Genomic DNA, 19,581 nt, shown 5'->3' on the forward strand with positions numbered 1-19,581 from the left:
GCACTGGGACTCGGTGAAAATGGGGCAATACAGGGCTGGAGTGAGAGGCTGGCTGTGCCACCTCAGAGCTCAGGCCTTTTGTTGAGCAGGCTTTGCTATGGGGATAGGGAAAGCAAGCAAAGGCAAACCCACAGGTGTAATTTTTAAAAAGATTTTATTAATTTGTAGAAAAAATAAAACATCAAGTTTCACCCACGGTAGAAACACTTGAAGATTTTTTTTTTTTGTTCATGTCAATGACAAACAATACCTACATAAAGTGCCTATTATTTTATTTTGTAAAACCCTTCCCGCTCCCCCCACCCTCCCCAAATCTTGCAAATCAAACAAGACAAATGTAAACAAGAGTCAGTTTTTTGGTCCATCGGGGCTGTAACTCTGCAATGTCTTTGCAACAGCTTAGGAGTGTCTTCTGCATGTGTTTTGCAGACACAGATGAACACACAACACAGAGCCAGAGTCCGTGCACAGCTTCTCAAGTTGGAAAAAAAAAATAATTTCAAGAACCAACCCCAAAGCCCCAGGCAGGTGCTGGCCAGGCCCCTGCTCTCCCTCCTGAAGGCAGTGCCTGAGGCTGGGTGGTTTGGGAGGGAAAGAAACACCAAGGTCTGTGCCCTCCACACTCATCCTCCCACCTGGCTGCCCAGCAGCTCACCCTTTCCTGTCTCTTCACCCAGAGGAGGAGGCTGTTCCCAGTGACATCCCCTCCTGCCCTCCAAAGTCTCCCCCTTCGCATCCCTCGCTCCCAAAATGCACCCCCAGGGAGGCACACGATGAAAGCGGGAGGAGGGAGGCTGGGGGAGAGACGACGCCCTCTCTGCCCGGGTGGGCACCTGCCCAAAGTCAATTTGGAAACGAGCATCTTTCCCCCCTCCTTTCCTTCTCTCCTTCCTTCCTTCTTTCCCGTGGCGAGGGGGGCTCCTAGCTGATCACGCAGCGATCCTTCTCCTTGCCGTGCCCGCCGCCGATGGCTTTCTCCCGGATGTACATGAGGTCACTGTGCACGCTGGGCCGCCGGGCGAAGGGGGCCACGATGCCGTACGCCTCCTCCGTGCCGCCCCGGCCCCCCTCCTTCAGCAGCTTTTTGCCTTTCAGAGCCTTCTTGTGCAGGATGTCGCAGTACTGCACCGAGACCTTGCGGTGCAGGTCGGGGCTCATCTCGCTGGGCAGCTTGGCCATGGCGAAGAGCGCCTGGAACATCTGGTCCAGGCTGCTGTTCCTCTTGGCTGAGATCTCAAAGTAGGCACATTTTTTGGGGTCCCCTCCCACCAGCTGCTCGATCTCCCGGGGCTGCACCTCCCGGTAAAAGTCCCGGTCGCCCTTGTTGCCGCAGATGACCAGGGGCACCTCGATGTTCTCCTTGGTTTTGTTCTTCAGGCACGACTTGGTCTCCAGGATTTGCTGCTTCAAGCGCTGCACCTCCTCAAAGGAGTCTCGGTTGTCCAGGCTGAACACGAGGATGAACACATCTCCTGGGGACAAAGAGGGAACGTGAGATGGTTGCAGGGATGGGGACACAGAGAGACCCACTCCTAAGCCAAATACAGGCTTGGAGAAAGAAGGACCAGGCAGCAACAAGAAGAGCTGCCCAGCCACTTGAACACACAAAATCGTACCTCCCTCCTCCCAGGACTGCAAAAACATCCCCAAACTGAGCAGGAATCTGGCAGAGGGACCTCCTGACAAGTACCTGTGAGGATGGAGAGGCGGCGCATGGCTGGGAAGGGGTGGTTGCCCGAGGTGTCCAGGATGTCGAGCTGGTACACCTCACCACGGATGCTGTAGAACTTGCGGTGGAAGTCCTCGATGGTGGGCGTGTATTGCTCCTCGAAGCGGCCGGTGAGGAAGCGCGAGACGATGGCCGTCTTGCCCACCTTGGAGGAGCCCAGGATGACCATGCGGTAGCAGTTCTTGGCGGGGATGCTCAGCTCGGCCTCGCTGGGACACATCTTCTTGATCATCGCTGCCAGTTTCATTGACGCCGGCAAAAGTGCAGCTTGCGCCGAGAAGGAGACGAGGAGAAGGAGGAAGGCGCTGCCTGCCCGGCTGCTCAGCCCCTCTTCCCTCCCAGGAAGGGTCGGTGTGAGCTCTGCACGGCGGCCGCCGAGTTATATGGAGCCGGCAGCGACCGCCCCTCGGCGCGTCACGGCCCGGGGCGGCGGCGGCTGAGTCAGCGCCCGGCTCCGCGCCCGGCCCGGCCCGCGCCCCCGCCGGGCTCCGGGCTGCGCGCTCCGCTCCGTCCGCAGCCCCGGGGCTCGGCTGCCGGGTCCCGTTCACAGCCCGCTTGGGGCTCCGGGTGCTTGGAGCCCTGTCCCGTTCGCAGCTCCGTCCGCGCTCCCGCTGCTGCGCAGCCCCGTCCCGTTCCCATCCCGGTTTGCGCTCCCGGGGGTGCACAGACAGGTCCCGTTCCCATCCCGGGTCTCGCTCCCGGGAGCGCACAGACAGGTCCCGTTCCCATCCCGGTTTGCGCTCCCGGGAGGGCACAGACAGGTCCCGTTCCCATCCCGGTTTGTGCTCCCGGGGGTGCACAGACAGGTCCCGTTCCCATCCCGGTTTGCGCTCCCGGGGGCGCACAGACAGGTCCCGTTCCCATCCCGGTTTGCGCTCCCGGGGGTGCACAGACAGGTCCCGTTCCCATCCCGGTTTGCGCTCCCGGAGATTTACAGTCCGGTGCTGTTCGCAGCCCGGTTGGAACTCTGGTGCTTCGAACTCCCGCTCGCACTCCCGGTCCCTTTCACAGTCCCGTTTGCGAACAGGTCTCTTTGCATCCCCGCACGGGGTCCCGGGGCTTTGTACCCGTCCCGTTCTCAGCCCGGTGCGGACTCCCGGCGCCCCGCAGCCGGTTCGGGGCTCCGGGGTCTCAGGGAATGGGGTGACCCCGAGCTGCGGGAACCGGGGACGGGGGGTACAGAGGCTCCCACACCACTCCCTGCCGTGGTTTTGCTCCGTTTTACACTTTCCTAGTGCAAATGCCCGAAAGACCGGAGAAAAGACCCTTTTCGGTGTCAGCTCCGGTGCGCGGGGCCGGGAGCAGAGAGAAGTCTCGGTCCCACCGAGGGCTGCAGCGCGGGCTGGGGACTGCACGGTGACACCTTGACGGAGCTCTTAGGACGGCGGCTTCCCTTAACCCCGACCTCAGCCCTCGTTCCGGCCCAGATTCCTCTTCTGATCCCGATCCCGGTCCCCAACCCGATCCCGGTCCCGGTCCCTATCCCGATTCCGGTCCCTATCCCGATCCCGATCCCGGTCTCTATCACGGTCCCCGTGCCTGTCTCGATCCCAGTACTGATCCCGGTCCCGGTCCCGGTCCCGGTCCTGGACCCGGTCCCGATCCCGATCCCGGTGCCGGTGCCGCTGCAGCGCCGGTTCTCCCCGCTAGGGGACAGGCGAGAGTCCGGCCGGCGGCAGCGCGTGCAGGGCCGGGAAGGGGAATGGGAATGGGAACGGGAACGGGAATGGGAATGGGAATGGGAATGGGAATGGGAATGGGAATGGGAAAGGGAATTGGGAACGGGAATGGGAATGGGAATGGGAATGGGAATGGGAATGGGAACGGGAGCAGTGGCGTATTGGGAGAACTGGGAATTATCAACCCAGGGAATGAAAGGCTCCGGGGAGACCTTAGAACCCCTTCCAGTGACTAAAGGGACTCCAAGAGAGCTGGAGAGGGACTTTGGACAAAGGATGGAGGGACAGGACAAGGGGGAATGGCATCATGCTAACAGATGTCAGAATTAAATGGGATATTGGGAAGAAATTCTTCCCTCTGAGGGCGGTGAGGCACTGCAATAGTTTGCCCAGAGTGGCTGCACCCATTGCTGGAAGTGTCCAAGGCCGGGTAGGACAGAATTTGGAGCAATCTTGTTTCGGAGAAGGTGGTACCAGATGGTACAAGATCAGCTTTAAGGTCCCTTCCAACCCAGCCTGTTTGATGATAAAAATAAAATAATACATTAAAAAAATATATATTAAAAAAAGCTCACAAAAAAAACCAAAAAAAAACCTTAGCAAAAGGTGATGCTTCAGTAAGGTTCAGGGCAGCAGAAACCTCACCTGTAACACAGAGAAGGACCTCAGGGACAGCCAGAACACACAGAGTGGGGCAGAGCGGTGCCTTTCATCAGCACCACCTGGGAAATGGATGGTGCTGAGCTTCTCATCTCCCCTGAGTGTGGTGTCACCCTCGGATATTAATTTAAACACCCTTGGAAGGCTTACAGAGGGATTGTGGCTGTCTGTGGCTGTCTGGAAGGGAGCAGCAACTCAAACAGCGCCGTCCCTGCCTGCAGGGAAACATCCTGCCCGGAGGCACAAGGACACTTGGAGGAGAGAAAGTGGGACAGTTTCCTGTGTTTATTCATCTGTGTGTGAGACAGCAAAGAAGTTTAATAGCCGAACACAAAGCCCAAATGTATCACCCCAAATAACAAAAAGATCATTTAATTGAAGCGGTTGATGGGAAACAACAGGGGGAATAGGAAGTGGCAACCTCTGGAGGACAGACAAATCGAATATCTCGATCAGCATTTATTGCTGGCCGTACAACTATTAATAGAGTCAGGAACAGGTAAAAATAGCCTGCTTCAAACTGCTCCTGGCTGACAGGAAAAAAATTCTATTTGCTCCTTCTAAACAGCTCTTTGGGCAGAGCATGCCAGGAGACAGATGTGCACTGGGATCCTGTGGGCTTGGTGGAGTGGGACCAGAGGCAGGGACCTGCTGACAGCCAGGACAGGATGTCAGGGACCTGGGGTGGGTGGAGGAGAACTGCTGCTGGTGGGAGCTCCTAGAGAATAGGTGGTGAGCACTGCCTGTGCCATCCCAGAGCCCAGCTCCTCACGCAGAGCCCGAGCAGGGAGCATTACACAGCATTAGCTGAGTCCTCCCAGGCTCATCTAGAAACTCATCTGTAGGAGCAAAGCCCATTTGCTGGGAGCTGCTGCCAGTGATTGATGATAAAGGATCCACCTCGCTGTAAGGCAAAGCCTTCCCACAGTTATGACTCTTTTACAAATCATCACCTATTTCTGACCTGACTGCAAATAGCCCAAGGCTTCAGCAGAGGCAAGTAAAAGGACATTTCCCCCACAGCTGCCAGAGTCTGGCCCTGCTATTTGTGGGATGTTTTGCTCCTTGCCTAGTTTTGGAGGATGGAATCCCTTTCATGAGCAGCTCAGCACAGCCAGAGCCACAGGCAGGATGTTCTGCACGAACCCCAGCAACACCTTTAATGGAATCACCTTCAGCACAGATCAGTCCTTGCTTTTGCTGTTCCCCTCCCTATTTTCACCCTCCTCAGTTTACCAGCCACCTGCCAACCAGCCAAACCCACCCTGTGTCCGTGAGCAAGTGGCTGAGGAAAGGAAATTCCACGAAAGTCACACAAACATCCCGACGACAGAACAGGCGGCTCCCCAGGGCCTGGCTGGGACGAACTGTGCAGCAGCAAGGCAGAGCTCACAGCACTACACGGCAAAAGTGTAGGAAGCAAAATGTTCCAGGAAGCAGGAGCGGCACCGAGGTGCCCAGCACAGGCACAGGCGAGCGGGGATACTCGGAAAAGGACAATTACATCAGAACATGAGTTTGGTTTCTGAGCGCGCTGCGGAGCTGGGAAGGATCATCCCCCCGGGGCCGGGCTGGTTCACGGCCGGGTCCTGCGGGTCTGAGCGGTGAAACAGGACTGGAAGGGCCATTTGTGTCCTTCCCACCTGGCACATGCACCCCTGCAGCTGTCCCAGCCACGGAGAGGGGCACATCCCACATGAGCTCCTTATCAGATGCTTCACATCCCACCACGGGCTCAGCCCCACTGCAGCAGCACACAGCATTCCCAGGCTCTGAGCAACCCCGCACATGGAACCGAGCCCAGCTGTCCTGGCTCCCCAATTCCTGCTTTTCTCCCCCAGGACTGTTCTCTGGCCAGGGCCCCTCTCCCTGGGGGCTGTACTGCAAGCTGGTGTCCAGCTCCTTATCCTGCTTCCACAGAACCAGCATGGGCTGTGCATTTCCCAGCAGCTGCTGCTGAGCAACGGGACTTGTGGGACCCCAAATCCTGCCCTGGCTGCTCCACTGGGATTGGAAAGGGAGTGAATGGCCAGAGGAAGAGGGGAGCAGCTGGGTAGGGAAGGGAGGCTTTAGCTATAGTTCTTGCTTGTCCCCCTGAGGAAAAGCATCTGATTAAATCAAGATGCAGCATCCAGGGTTGCTATTCATTCCCTATATTATTAGCTTGTCTCATTTTATTAAATCTCTTTAAGGCTTTTCAGAAGAAGCACATAATTCCCAAAATATAATTTTTCCCGGATGAGATATGATGCAGAAGCTGCTCCTTCTCTGGGGACTGGGGGGTGGCTTTATTTGTTTCCCTCCCCCACCCCTTGCTTCTTTAGCAACACTTTTCATGTCTCTTGGTTCCTTTTAGCACTTGGGATTTGATTAACAGAGAATCTGAAAGCCTGAGATGTCCCAAATCCCCATTTCCTGGAGTTATCCAGGCAAGGAGTGGCAAGAGGTCCCTTGAGACACCATCCCTGTGCTCAGCACGATGCAGCTCTGAGCCAGGAGCATCCTGGAAATCCTCTGCTCCCAGTTCCCACCTCCTTTCATCCCATCCTTTTGCCCACAGGTCACGCAACAACCCGCCAGCATGAACAAAGGTGTTTCCATGTCCTGGATGTGTCCTCCCACTCCAGCACCTTCTGCTCCCTTCCAAGGAGCAGAGTTTCCTTCAGCTTCTCTGGGATTAGAGGGAAATGTCACCTGTAAGCAGAGAGAGGCACCAGCAGGGCTGGGAATACGAAGCACAGGGGAGAGGGAGGCTTGCTGACCCCAGTGGATGCATTGCTGTGGATTTCAGGCAGGTTCCCATGGAAATAGCGATGCTTGGCAGGGCTGGCAGGACAGAAATGAGAGCCCAGGAGGAGGCAGGGAGCCGGGTGGGCAGTGCCAGGCAGGGGCTGGCAGAGGAAGGAGCAGTGCTGAGCACTCGGAGCCCGGAGATGTTTCCTGCCAGCTCCCACATCTGCTCCTGAGGGTCTGCAGGGGCTGAGGCCGGAGCAGGGGTGGAGATTTGGGGATTTGGAGAGTTGATCCGGACAAAGGCTGAGCCTGTGGCCAAATCCAGGAGCCTGGAGGCTCCCAGCCCAGCAGGCAGAGCCTGGCCCTGACGTCTTCCCGGGGCTCTGATGGCTCTGAGCCCTCCTGCGCCCCTGACTGGGAAAGGAGCTGTGCTCCATAAACAGCTCCTCCCGAAGAAAATGCAACATGGAAAAAGCAGCACATTCCTACCATTTTTTTTCCCCTTTGAAACAGGATCCAAGGAGGATACAGCTCACCGGGCTGTCTCGGGGTGGCTTTGGAGTGTGAAAATTAAAGAAAACAGCCTGGTAACTTGTCCTCTGCCTCATGGCGGGGGCTCTGTGCGTAAGGGCCCCCGGAGTGAGGCTGGAAATGGGCTGGGCTGGCTTGGATGGAGCCTTCTCCACCCTGTCCCTGAGGGGGGTGATGCCTGGGGCAGGGGGACAATGGCCTTGGGGTGCTGCTGCTGCTCTCTCAGCACTGGGGGAGATTTCAAAGCATTCCCTGGACACCAGTGGGTTGGGAACTGCCTGTGTCCCAGATCCCTGAGCATGGACCTGCCAGCAGAGCCCATGCAGCTCAGCCCTGGCATCCCCATCCTGCCCTAGGAATTTGTTTGGGCTCCAGCACTGGGGGTTTCCCCCATGGGAATAGTTTCCCACCAGAGTGTTCTCCCCATTGCTTTGTGAGCATTTAAAGTCCAGATTGTTTTCCCTATACAGCACGGATAGAACAGGCTGGTTTATTCCCCTATAAATCTAAATTCTGTCACGTCCCCTGTCCACCTTCTCTGGATTAAGGGATCCCAAATAAAGCAGTGCCCAAACTGCCCCCAAACCTCAAAGTTCATCTTTGCTTTTACATCAAATCCCAACCACTGGCAAAAAAGGTTCTGCCTCAGAGTTGGGATGGGTTTGGAACCCTCACCAGAGCCCTGAGCCCCTCATCTCCTGCCACCTTCCCAACCAGCCCGAGTGCAGACTCAGCACCAGGAGCGGGGTGGGAACGGTGAATTCCCAGTGCTGCCAGTGCCACATGTGCCACCCTGATTGTGCCACGTGTTCGTTTCTGTGCTTGTTTGCCACGGTGTTTATTCTGTTTGTTTGCCAGCCGATGGCCATCCCTGCCCTGGGGCAAGGCAGAGCAGCTTCCCTGGCAAAAGCAAACAGGGGCACAGGGTTACAGGCGGTCACAACGGAGAGAAAGGACTTTGGGAATGTGTCCCTGCTCCTGGATGTCACCACCATCAGGGAAAGGACCACAGGATGCAGCCTCCACCTCCTGAAGTGTTCCTGGATGAAGCATCCCGTGGAGCTGCCCCCTCATCCCCACTGCTGGGGTGTTTATTGATCCTCTCATCCCGAGGAATTGCCACGTGCAGCTCCATGGAAGGGAGATGGGTGTGGGGGAGCCACGCAAGCGACCATGAGGAGAAATCCTCCATGAGGGTGGGCACAGAGCTTTCCTGATGGGATGGGGAGAGCTGAGGCAGCACAGAGTGATGCCCTGGGTGACCCAGCTGTCCCTGCCACGTAGGAGTTGACATTTAACTAGTTTCTCCTTTCCTGGTGTTTGCTCTGGAGAAATATCCCAAACTTCAAAGGAAGTGTTACCTGCGGTGTTAGCACACGGCATCACGTGAAGCAATTCCCAAGGCCACAAACAACCTCCCTGCCAAGATCCAGTGGGCCCAGAAAGCCCCATGCTGGATTTTGAAGGCATGAAGGTATGAAAATGGCCCCATGACCCCATTTCCAGGGACTCCATTTGGTCTTTGATGTTTTTGCATGAGCTGGATGCTCCTGCCTGTGGCACTGCAGAGCTGGGGCTGCATCCAGCTGGTGCTGGGGGTCCCACAGTGCAGCTCTGTCCTCTGGAAGCAGCAGGACTCATGTTCTGATCCTGGCCATGAGATCCACCCTGCATCCATGCAGGATGTGTCCCAGATGCAGCCGGGAAGAGGGAAAAGAGCTGTGACAGCACCAGCACTTCGTGCTCAGCCTGAAGGTTTCACCCCCTCCCTGTGTAACTTCCAATTCTTGGAAATATTAGGCAATTGGAGAGGAATCACTTTTTTTTTTTCCTTATAACCAAGGAGAGTCCCCTAATTTATTGTTGCTAAATACCATAAAACAACATAAATAATGGTGTCTCTGTGTTTCCCTCCCTGCAGCCCCAGAGAGCAGCACAGCAACACCTGGGACTGGCCCTGGCCAAGGCTTGCCCCTGCCCCAGGGAGAAAGGTGGGCTCAGAGCCCATGAGATGGGCTGAAACATCAACTTCCAGCTCCTCACCTTCCCTCTTCTAAACAGAGCAGGGGCCTCTGAAACATCAAACTCCAACTGTATGGCAGCCAGAGCCATTTGTGTGAAGGCAGAGATGTTTAATCCATGCTGGCTGCTGTGGGAAGAGCTACAAACACCAGGGGTGTGTCTGGCATAGCCCCCCAAAAAACCCATGTGCTGGAAATGGCAGATCAAGGGGGAAGGAGTGTGTGAAGCCAGTCCCAGCACAGCACCAAATCCCTGTGCTGATAGGGTGCTGTGGGCATGGGATGGGAAGCAGCTCCACCACTGGGGTTTATGGTGATGGACACACGTTCCAGGAGTCTGGTATTGGCTGGGGAGGGGAATGGTACAACTGGGGTCCCTTCTGGCCTTGCAGAAGGGACTGGGAAAGGCACACATGGTCCTCAGAATTAGACAGCACAAATACAGCCCTCGCTGCGCTCTCATTAGGAATAATTCTTCCCGTATGAGCACGTGCTTCTTCAGCAAATACTGATTTCACTTATCAACAAATCCAAGTTTATTGACATCAGAGACTTTGAGCCAGGACTGGCAACTCTGACATAAATTGTCTGAATAATGCAATGTATCCTCTCCTCGATGGTTGCTATGGGTACTGGGCCAGTTTAGCCTCCCTCTATAAACATTAGCTGTGAAGGGAATGTGGAAACTTATCTAAAAATAAAATACTATGCCCAAATCTTTGAGAGGAAGGTGGTTGAGATGGCAATAAAAAAATAAATCTATGTGTAATGGTTCTGAAGTGATGAAACACAAACACAGCATTTGTGAGCCCTTCCGGAGGAAATGGAGTCTGGACTGAAAAGAGACCAACACTTTTAATTCTGCTGAGCAATGTCTGGAGGGTGGGTTAATTACAAGGTGGGAAAGCAAAAGGAAATGGAACTGTTTCATGGAGGTGACACTGAGAAGAGGGAGAACACTCTGTGGAGGGGACAGTGTGATGCTGAGATGTGGTGCCACGTTCCAGTGGAGCTGGCAGCAGCACAGCTCCAGCTCCAGCACCTGCTCCTCTGCTCATTTACACTTTATTTCTCAAACCATTCTGGGAATCTGTGAAAACAGAGCCTGGGGCTGGAGCACCACCTCTGGAATCTTTCTGTTCAAGGCAGGATTCAGCATGGACAATTTTGGGACAGGCTGGTGGCGGGGGCGGAGGGGCACATCCGTACCTGGCTGCTGCACGGTGTGGAAGGCAGAAACAAACCCTGCCCTCTCCTCCCTCCCTCCCACTGCCCCTGCAGGACCGTGGAAAACAGCTGGAAGGCACTGGGTGGTGGGAAAGGCAGCAGGACCCTCATGTGGACCCAGGGAAAAGGAGGGGCTGTGGCACCAGCACGGCCAGGGGTGGGATATCTGTGAAGTGCAGACAGGGATTGACTCTTCCCCTGGATATTCTCCATGCTGGGGCTTCCCCACAGGACAGCTGCCACCTCTCCGTGCCACTGGGATGTGCTTTAGGTCACACATTCTCACTCCTGTGCTTTTCAGTCACTTAGAGCCTCTGCAATAGTGTGGAGATGCTGCAGGGCTCTGCACGGGTGGGAAATGCAGCTCTGGATGGGGATGTTCCTTTCCCAAAAAAAGAAGGGGCTGGTTTTTGGGTTTGCAGCAGGTTTTGCTGTTGTTCAGCTCACAGCAGTTTCCCCCTGTTCCTTCCCCATCTGTGTTTGAATCCTCAGGGGCTCCTGAGCTCTCTCCATCGCTGGACCTGAGCTTTGTCTGCTTCTCGTGGCTCTGCGGCAGCACCTTCAGAAGATCTTCAGGATCAGCTGGAGCTGGTGCTTCCATATGCTCAGAGCCCACTTATGAAAGGCCCCCTGTGTTTCCATCATTACTCTGCTTTCCCTCCAGTCCAAAGGGAATTCATTTTTGCCTGTAGATCTCCAGTAATCCGTGTGGGAGAAGAGGTGGGCAGGTCCCATGCTGTGGAACTCCCAGGAGAGCATAGGGAGCTGCAGGGACCTGGACAGAGCCCTGGGGACAGGGACCTCCATCTCCCACAGGCTGTGGCAAGGAGCTGCCACCACGCTCAGGCTGTTCCTCTGGTCACTTCCAGTGCTGCAGGGAGCTCAGTCGGCTCATTAAGGGTTGCTGGGTTAATTAGTAGGATACATCTCAGGAAAATGGGCAAATCAGACAGTGTGGGGACCGGAGAGGCACGAGGTACCCCAGAGAGTGCCCTGCAAAAGGCAAAGAGACACGAGTCCATTGGGGACCTCACTGGTGCCACAGCAGCTCTGTCACAGCAGCACAGTGCTGCCAAAACCTCAGCAGTGCCACGGGACTGTCCCAGCTCTCCAAAAACCAGCAGGCAAATGCACTGGGGGTTCCAAGACAGCAATGAACCCCCAGGAAAAGAGCCTGGCCAGGAGCTTGTGCTGTTGGAGAAGCTTTTGGTCCCCCAAACAAGCCTGGGCTGAGGTTTCAGGGTGAGCCCACTGGCAGAAATGTCCCTGGCTCAGGCAAGGAGCAGCTGGAGCAGGGAGGCCTGACTTCCCTGAGGGATGAGCAGGCACACATGCCCTCTCCCACCATCCCTGCCACTCTCTGGAGCACCTGCCATGGCCAATAGCTGTATTTTTCTGCCTGATTCAGATTAAGCCTGGAGCCTCGAAGCTTCCCAACAATTTTCCCTCGCACTGATTCTCAAGTGTATAATCAAAACAATTTGGGGGCTGCTGGTCGGGTGCCAAGAGGCGGACACGACTGCTGCTGTGAAAAGCCTCTCTGCCTGGGATTTTGCAGAGGCTTGAAGCTCAAATGCTTTGAGAAGTGTGGGAAGGGCTCTGGAGGAGCCAGGGAAGGCAGGACTGGGCTGGGTTGCTCGTTGGTGAGGGAGCCCAGCAAAGCAGCCCCGAAATGCTCCCATCAGCAAACATACCTGGGGCTACTTGCCCTTCACTCCCTTCTGCTTCCTCCGATAGATTTCCTCTGTGAAAGGCCTGTAGTTGGGAGGATGGGAATTTGGGGAGAGAGAGGGCAGGGACAAAAGAGAGGGGCAAAAGAAGGGAGGAAGAATTAAAATCAAGGCTACTGAGTGCTCACCTTTGGGCCTGCAAAATGTGTCCTTCCCTGGCTGGCACAGCCTGACTACTCCTGTGCCGTGGCAATCCTGGTTTCAGCCTCTCTGGATTGTGGAGCACAGGACCATCCCTGTGCTGAGCAGGACAAGGCTCAGCACACACCCAGACCCCCCACTCCTGCAGACCATGGCTCTCTGCATCTCCTCCTCCCTTGCAAATACAAAAGACCTTTCACTGCTGAAGTACCAGGGCTACTTCTGGGAGTTATTTTGTGCTGCTCCCTCCTGTGCTGCTGGCTGGGCTATTGTGGTGCAAAACAGCAGAGAAGCCCATCCAAGGAACTACAAAATGCAAGTGCTTCTTGTAGGGAGCTCTTCTGGAGACACAATGAGTCCCCTCACTGCCTTCCTTATTGTTCTTCTATAGGCAGAATCTGGCACCCAAAAGGAAAAAAATCCCTCATTTTGATAAAAATAAAAAAAAAACCTGCACAAATGTTCCTAGAACTCTGCAAATAGCTTAAGAGTGGAATCTGCCCATTATCAAAACAATTGAAAAAAAAATCCTCTGTTTTCCTTCTTCTCCACTGAATTAATTGGGAAAAACCCCATCTCTCTTGTGCAGTTCTCTGAAACCTCAAGAGTTAAAGCTGGTAGAAATAATTAGAAGCTCTCCAGCTCTGCACAGCTACTCACCCCTCATACAGCACAGCGATTGTGTAGGAAATTGCCACTACAGCTGTCAGCAAAAGGCCAGCTGGGCTGGCGTGCCTGTTTTGAAAGAGAAGGAAAAGATCAGGTAAGTACATGGGCTTATGCAAGACCTGGTTGAGAAAGTGAAATGAGACACTGGGCTGCAGAGAGCTCCTGCTTGCTCATTAAACAGAAGCAAACAAAAGGGTTGGGGTTTTTTTTGTGCTTAATGTTAACTGTCTTAGACAGATGTTACTTGGCAAAGGCTCTTCCCCAGCCTCCTTCAGCGACTGCTTTTAAATCTGATCCCTGCACGTCTCTGCTATGAGAGCTCCTGCTTTGATGCTAAATCCTGAGATGATGGGGATGTTTAAGGGCTGAGCAGCTGCTGACACACGGCTGCAGCTCCCAGCTCTGAGGGGAATGCCTGATGTCCCAAAAAGGTGGGCCACCCAGGGTACAGGGGACACCAGGCAGCCAGAGCAGTGTGTGGCATCACAGACATCCAAGTGGTGGCTCAGCCAGTGCAGGGATGGGGATGGAACGGGATGGGAAGGTCCATTCCTGCCCTGGGAAGGGTGCTGGGGTGGGTGCTGCACTGGGGCTGGGAGCTGGGGGCTTGGTTCACTTTTGAACCCATTTCAAGGTGTTTCAGGAGTGTGTCCTCCAGCCAAATGTCACCAGGCACAGCCCGGGGCACCGATGCCACCACTGCTCCTCACTGGCTGGCTATGGGGACAGACAGACAAGAACTGAGGGTGCAATGGAGATGGCTCTCCTTCTAGCAGAGGCCATAGCTTTGGGACCAAAAATCCTCGTCACCTCCTTCTCTGGAGACAGATGTCATAGAATCGTAGAATCAGGGAATGGTTTTGACTGGAAAGGATCTCAAACCTCATCTCATCCCACCTTGCCGTGGGCAAGGACATCTTCCACAATCCCAGCCTGCTCCAAACCTTGTCCAGCCTGGCCTTGCACATTTCCCCACCAAGGACCAGCTAAATACTTTATTTGCTGACAGCCAGCTCTCATCCCTCTCAGAGCTGCTACCAGCAGTTAAAGGCAATCACCTAAATCAGGGGACAATTAAGATAAACTTTAAAGTTTCTTCCAACCCAAACCATTCTGTGATTTTATGAGTACAAACATGCCACTGGTGCAAGGTGACTTATGCTGCTGGGAAAACACACCTGCAGAGAGAGACTGAACTATCTAAACCTCAGACTGGAGCCACTTTCAGGTACCACCCAGCCTCAGCAGTTCCTGGAGAGGCACCCACAAATCTCCACTTTTTCACCATTTTCATTCTGCAATAACTTTTTCCCTCATTAGGAAGCTTCAGGCAACTTCCTTCTCTCCCAAGCCCCTGCTATTACATGCTTAGTCATGTCTCCTTCTTGATTCCTATCAGAGAGAACAAATTTACATGATTGTTTGTTGACAGCAAGACCTCTAATTGCATCATTTGGCTGCAGCTCCAGCTCTGATTTACACAGCCTGTTGCTGTGAGTTAGAACACTTCCCCAGCAGAGGCACACAAAGCTGGCCCCACACGGTGAATGCTCCAGTTTGTCTGGCAGGAGAAATGAGGCTGCTCAGCACAGGTGATGAGCAGCATTTGGGTGAACTGCTCCTGTCCTCTTACGAGTCTGACCTACATATTGGGCCACCTCTGACTGCAGCAGCGACGATGAATCAGTCAGGAAGGTTTTGTTTTCCTGCTAGAACTTTTTTTTGGGCAGGAGGTCTGTCTGTCCCCAGCCTTGCTGCAGCTCCCCATGGCTGTGGGTTGTCACCCCACTTGATGCTTTTAAGGCTGGACTGGAGTCAGAGGACAGGCTGGTGGATGTGATGTGTTTTCATCCCTTATGGATGAGAAAGGATCAATCCTTTGGGCTCTGATACCATGATAAGAAATGTGATGCATCACAAATGTGCTCTGTGTTTTAGGTCTGGCCAGAATCAGACAGCTGGAGGATTCCTCCAGCATCCCTCCTGCTGCCACCGAGATGGGACATCAGCTCTGGCCTCTGAGGGCAGACACCTGACATCTTCTGAAAGCCCTAGAACCTCAGGAGAAAGTGTGGACCTCTCAAAAAATCACCCAATGGAGGGTGTCCAGAGAAGGGAACAGAGCTGGGGATGGCTCTGGAGCACCAGCAGCTGAGGCTGGTGGGGCCTCAGCCTGGAGAAAAGGAAGCTCTAGGGGAACCTTTTCATTCTCTCCAAACCCCTGGCAGAAGGGTGAAGCCAGGGATACAAACACAGAAACAGAGAAAATGGCCTCAAGGTGCCCCACAGGAAGTTTAGGTTGGATAATGGGAAAATTTCTTCCCTGGAAGGGTTGCCAAGGCTTGGGACAGCTACCCAGGGCAGTGGTGGAGTCCCCATCCCTGGAGGGATCTAAAAGCCATGTAAATGTGGCATTTGGGGACATGTTTTAGTGCTGATCATGGCAGAGCTGGGTTAATGCTTGGACCCGATGATCTTATAATTCTTTTCCAACCTAAATGATTCTGTGACTGTATGAACTGAGGTCCCAGGGAGGAGAAACAGCCAAAACCACCGTGAGAAGGGCTGTGCTGAGCTTCCCCCAGGCAGGTGCATGGTGTCTTGGTGCCACTCTGCACAGCTCCAGCAATTTCTTCACAGCAATTATTCGTCACGCCTCGCTGGCCTTAATGGTGGCAGACTTTTAACGAGAAAAAGGAGGCAATCACTGCTGTCCTGAGCTGCTTGGAGCTGCTCTTGCCCAGAATTGTGGTGGAAGAGCACAATGAGAGGGGTGAAGAAGGGATTCTGCGACAGAAACAGCTCAGGAGGTTTCAGTGGATTCTGCAAAGGTTTTAGGAAGTAGTTTGATGCTGGTTTGAAAACAAATAAAGATTTCCTAATAATTCCTCCCGGCCAAATCCCTACTTCTGTGCTGCTGTGGGGGTCGTGCTGTGGTGTGGTGTAGGGGAGCCCACCCTGCCCCAGCTCTGCCCCACTTCCCACAGCAACATAAACATTTCCATGGTGCTGCTGCACACCCTGTAGCCAACTCTCGTGCCCAGCACTGCCTCCCTTTGGCATTTAAATCCTGCACCATTTCCCAGGATTTAAACCACATCCAGTGCCGTGGCTCTGCCAGGAAGGGAAACAGCCTCATGCAGCCAACCCTGACAGCACCGGGGGGGATTTCAAGTGCAGAACTAACAGCAACAAGGCTCAGTGGAGACAGGAGAGAAACCATCAGCTTTACTTATTACCAGGGGCTGCGCACATGGCTGAAAAAATGACCAGAATGTGGCAAAGCACTTCATTTTTTCCACCCAAGCAGAGGAGAGGTGGTCACAGTCAAGAGCACCAGTGCAAAATACCCAGTGATAACAGCCTGCAACACTCCATAGGCTCCTGAAGTAACACAGCCAGGGTTTTGGCTTTTTTTTTTTTTTTTTCTCCTGGGCAAATAAATAAAATGTGATATTAAATGAAAACCACATCAAACTTGTTACACTGAATAGAGTATATTGCTCATTTGCTGCTAAATTACAGCCTATTCATTTCCTCCTAAGCAGGCTATTAAGCTGTGTTGTATCACACAAGGAGTGTTTCGGAAGTGTTTTCACCGTGGGCTGGGGGAAAGGGTGGCTTGGCTTGTTTTGCTTTTTTCAGAGTAATTGCAGGGTCACACTGCTCCCCAGTACCAGTGCTGTGCCCCTGCCGAGTGACACCCTGCATGAATTTGGCCCTGAATGTTGATTTTTCCACATGCAAAGCCTGCCAAGGACCTCGTTCAGCTGCAGAGCATTTGCTGATGTCTCCTCTCCCCCAGCACTTGGCCGCTATTTATTTTTCTACAACAAATGCTGCGAGTGTTTCGAGACAGCACAAGATTTTCCACGCACAAAAATAGCCAGGGGGGCAGAAGTCAGGGCAGGTTGCATTTTCTCTGCCATCACAGAGTGTCTTTTTGGCCCCAAATGCACCCTGGCACCTCATGCTCTGCCAAGAGACCCCACACCGACCCTACAAGCAGAGGTGTTTGTAGGGGCACATACTCACATGAGGGACCAGCCCAGGTAGATGGCTGTGCTGCCCCAGTACATGGGGTTATCCAGGATGCTGAAGGGGAAGCTGGTCACTTTTTCCTCCATCAGGATGCCAAAGTAATCACCTAAGAGCAAGCAGAGAGCTTCTGGTTAGGCTCCACGAAAACTGGGAGTCATGGGGGGCTTTGGCACACTGATACCCTCCCTGTGCCACGGGGCATCCCTGGCAGGGATTCACAGCCAAGGGTTTCAGCACTGACTTCCAGGCTGAGGAAACAGCAATAAATAAGTTGTTTGTTTACTCAGTGTCTATCAGCTTTTCCAGGAATGGCTCTTTGCCCACAAGGAAAGTTCCTGCATTGCAATGAGGTTGTGGCAGCCACGTCCCTCATCAGGACACAGCTCTCCAGCTCCCAACTGGTTCATTCTGGTTTTCTCATTTGTAAAATTGCCTGTCAAATGCCACTCCACAAGGGAGAAAGTGCATGGGATCAAATCCATTTAATGTGAAAATAAACCCAGTGCTTTGTAATAGTGTTTGGAGCCGTTTTCATCATGACCACCACAACCAAATGCCCTCATCCATAATGTCACCCTTATCTCATAGCTCAGAGAATTTCTCATAATTTCAGAAAATAGCACCTCTGCCTACAAAACACTCAGTTATTGGCACAATGATGATGATGATAATGGGTGATTGTCATCTGTAATGAGGAGAGCTTTCAGAACTGTCAGCATCCAACCAGCTTCCCATCTACCTTGGAGCAATCCTTCCACCCTCCTGAAAGGAGCTTGGGAAAGAAATGACAAGGAGGTGTGCAGCTTGTGAGCAACATTCAGAGGGGTAAAGGGCCAGGATGCAGATCTCTGGTTCTGTTGGTCTTACACGTGTGACCACGAAGCACCACATCCACATGACTTTTAAATCCCTCCACTGCCCTGGGCAGCCTGTGCCAGGGTTTGACAACCCCTTTGGTGAAGAATTTTTTTCTGACATCAAATGTAAACATCCCCTGGTACAACTTCAGGTCATTTCCTCTTGTCCCTTGCTCCCTGGGAGCAGAGCCTGATCCCTCTCTGGCTGCACACTCCTGTCAGGGAGTTGTGGAGAGCCAAAAGGCTCCTCCTGAACCTCCTTTTCTGCAGGCTGAGCCCCTCCCCAGCTCTTTCAGCTATTCCTGGTGCTCCAGCCCCTTGCCCAGCTCTGTGCCCTCTGCCCACTGCACCATCCATGCTCCAAGTCCACTGATCTGTGAGGAGCAGCTGGTCCCTCAGCCCAGGGCACTGCCACCACCCCAGGCTGAGCTCCCAGCTTTGCTGCCAGCCCCTTCCCTGACCTTGGGCAAGCCTCCTCTGTCCCTCCAGGTGCCATTGTGCACTGATCATAACATCAGTCTTTCTTAGAGCACAGAGGGTGGTGAGGATTAATGTATGGTGAGAAAGTGCTCACAAATCCAGATGAAAGGCATTACAGGAGTGCAAACTATTCAAGGTTATTATTATTACCTGGATCGTAGTGTTATTTCTTTGACCTCACATGGTGCTAAAACATTTATTTCTAAGGATAAACAGCCCCTGCCCAATTACACAATGCTTTTGGGTTTTAACTGCAGGCCACTAAGTGAGATAATTGCCTTGTATTCATACTATATGTTCTCACAGTTACTTGGCAATACATCTCTGAGATTGTTCTGGTAGAAAGAACACACCACCCCCTGCCACAGCCCATTTCTGTGCTTTCTTATGTGTCAAAATGCTTCATTATCCCCTGCCCGCCCTCGCCCTTGAGCTGAACACCTCATTCCCCACATGGCACTGGTGCTGAGGAGGTTCACACAAAGCCCTGGGTCCATGGGGCTGGCAGGGGCTTATCTGTGCCCAGCACTGCTGGGGCTGTGCAACCCTCCAGGCAGGCTCCCCGCGAGGAGGAGCACACAGGCAGCTCCCCAGGAGCTTTTCCAATGTAATCTCTGCCTCTAAACCTGCACAGGTCAATGAACATGACCACCAGAAAGGTGATTTCTGTGTGTTTATGTTCAGAGAGGTGCTCAGGGAGAGGTCTGTGTGTTGTGCTGCACAGCATCACCCTGGGCATCTCCTGTGCCTTCGCTGAGCTCTCAAATCAGGAATCAACTCCTTGCCAAGCTGAGCCACTTTGGCACCTAATTGGAGCTATTTTTTGCCAGAGGTTTGTGCAGCCATCTCACTGCTCAGGGTGGGATCACAGCAGCAAAAAGCCATTCAGGGCACTCTGCAAGGTGCCCCAGAATGCCTGGAGCCTGACCTGGGCTGGAGCACCACCTCTGCTTCACCCCAGAGAGTTATCGGCTTCTCCAGGCCCAGCAACAGACTTTGGTCAAGTCAGATTGACTTGAAATCTTGGTCAGTGCTGGAAGAAATGTCACTGGGGTATGAGGCAGATGGGCTCAGACAGGCAAA

At 53.6% G+C, this 19,581-nt stretch overlaps 2 protein-coding genes across 5 annotated transcripts in view; both read right to left on the minus strand.

Moving 5' to 3' along the window:
- Positions 1 to 137: 137 nt before the first annotated feature.
- RASD1 (ras related dexamethasone induced 1) lies at positions 138 to 2,115 on the minus strand. 2 transcript variants are annotated; one of them, XM_004174962.5, is made up of 2 exons: positions 1,691 to 2,108; positions 138 to 1,472 (listed from the first exon to the last, which is right to left on the minus strand). In XM_004174962.5, the coding sequence occupies exons 1-2, from the start codon at positions 1,974 to 1,976 to the stop codon at positions 922 to 924; spliced, it is 837 nt and encodes a 278-aa protein (XP_004175010.4). In that variant the 5' UTR covers positions 1,977 to 2,108; the 3' UTR covers positions 138 to 921. The 2 variants fall into 2 exon arrangements, with proteins under 2 accessions (XP_004175010.4, XP_030140577.4); XM_030284717.4 differs by having other exon boundaries at positions 1,086 to 1,401; positions 1,691 to 2,115.
- Positions 2,116 to 10,189: 8,074 nt separating this feature from the next.
- PEMT (phosphatidylethanolamine N-methyltransferase) overlaps positions 10,190 to 19,581 on the minus strand; it is a 42,227-nt gene continuing 32,835 nt past the window's right edge. For all 3 annotated transcript variants that reach the window (XM_030285131.4, XM_030285133.4, XM_030285132.4), the window contains exons 5-8: positions 17,156 to 17,267; positions 13,112 to 13,186; positions 12,275 to 12,335; positions 10,190 to 11,573 (exon numbers count right to left, since the gene is read on the minus strand). In XM_030285131.4, the coding sequence (XP_030140991.3) occupies positions 12,281 to 12,335; positions 13,112 to 13,186; positions 17,156 to 17,267 (242 nt within the window). In that variant the 3' untranslated portion in view covers positions 10,190 to 11,573; positions 12,275 to 12,280. The remainder of the gene's footprint in view (positions 11,574 to 12,274; positions 12,336 to 13,111; positions 13,187 to 17,155; positions 17,268 to 19,581) is intronic.

Source organism: Taeniopygia guttata, chromosome 14 (assembly GCF_048771995.1).
Source record: "Taeniopygia guttata chromosome 14, bTaeGut7.mat, whole genome shotgun sequence".
Taxonomy (NCBI): domain Eukaryota; kingdom Metazoa; phylum Chordata; class Aves; order Passeriformes; family Estrildidae; genus Taeniopygia; species Taeniopygia guttata.

Coding starts and splice junctions, on each gene's coding strand:
- RASD1 (XM_004174962.5), bottom strand. CDS start 1,976: ATGAAACTGGCAGCGATGATCAAGAAGATGTGTCCCAGCGAGGCCGAG. Junction 1,473..1,690: donor CCGCCTCTCCATCCTCACAG/GTACTTGTCAGG, acceptor CTTTGTCCCCAG/GAGATGTGTTCATCCTCGTG.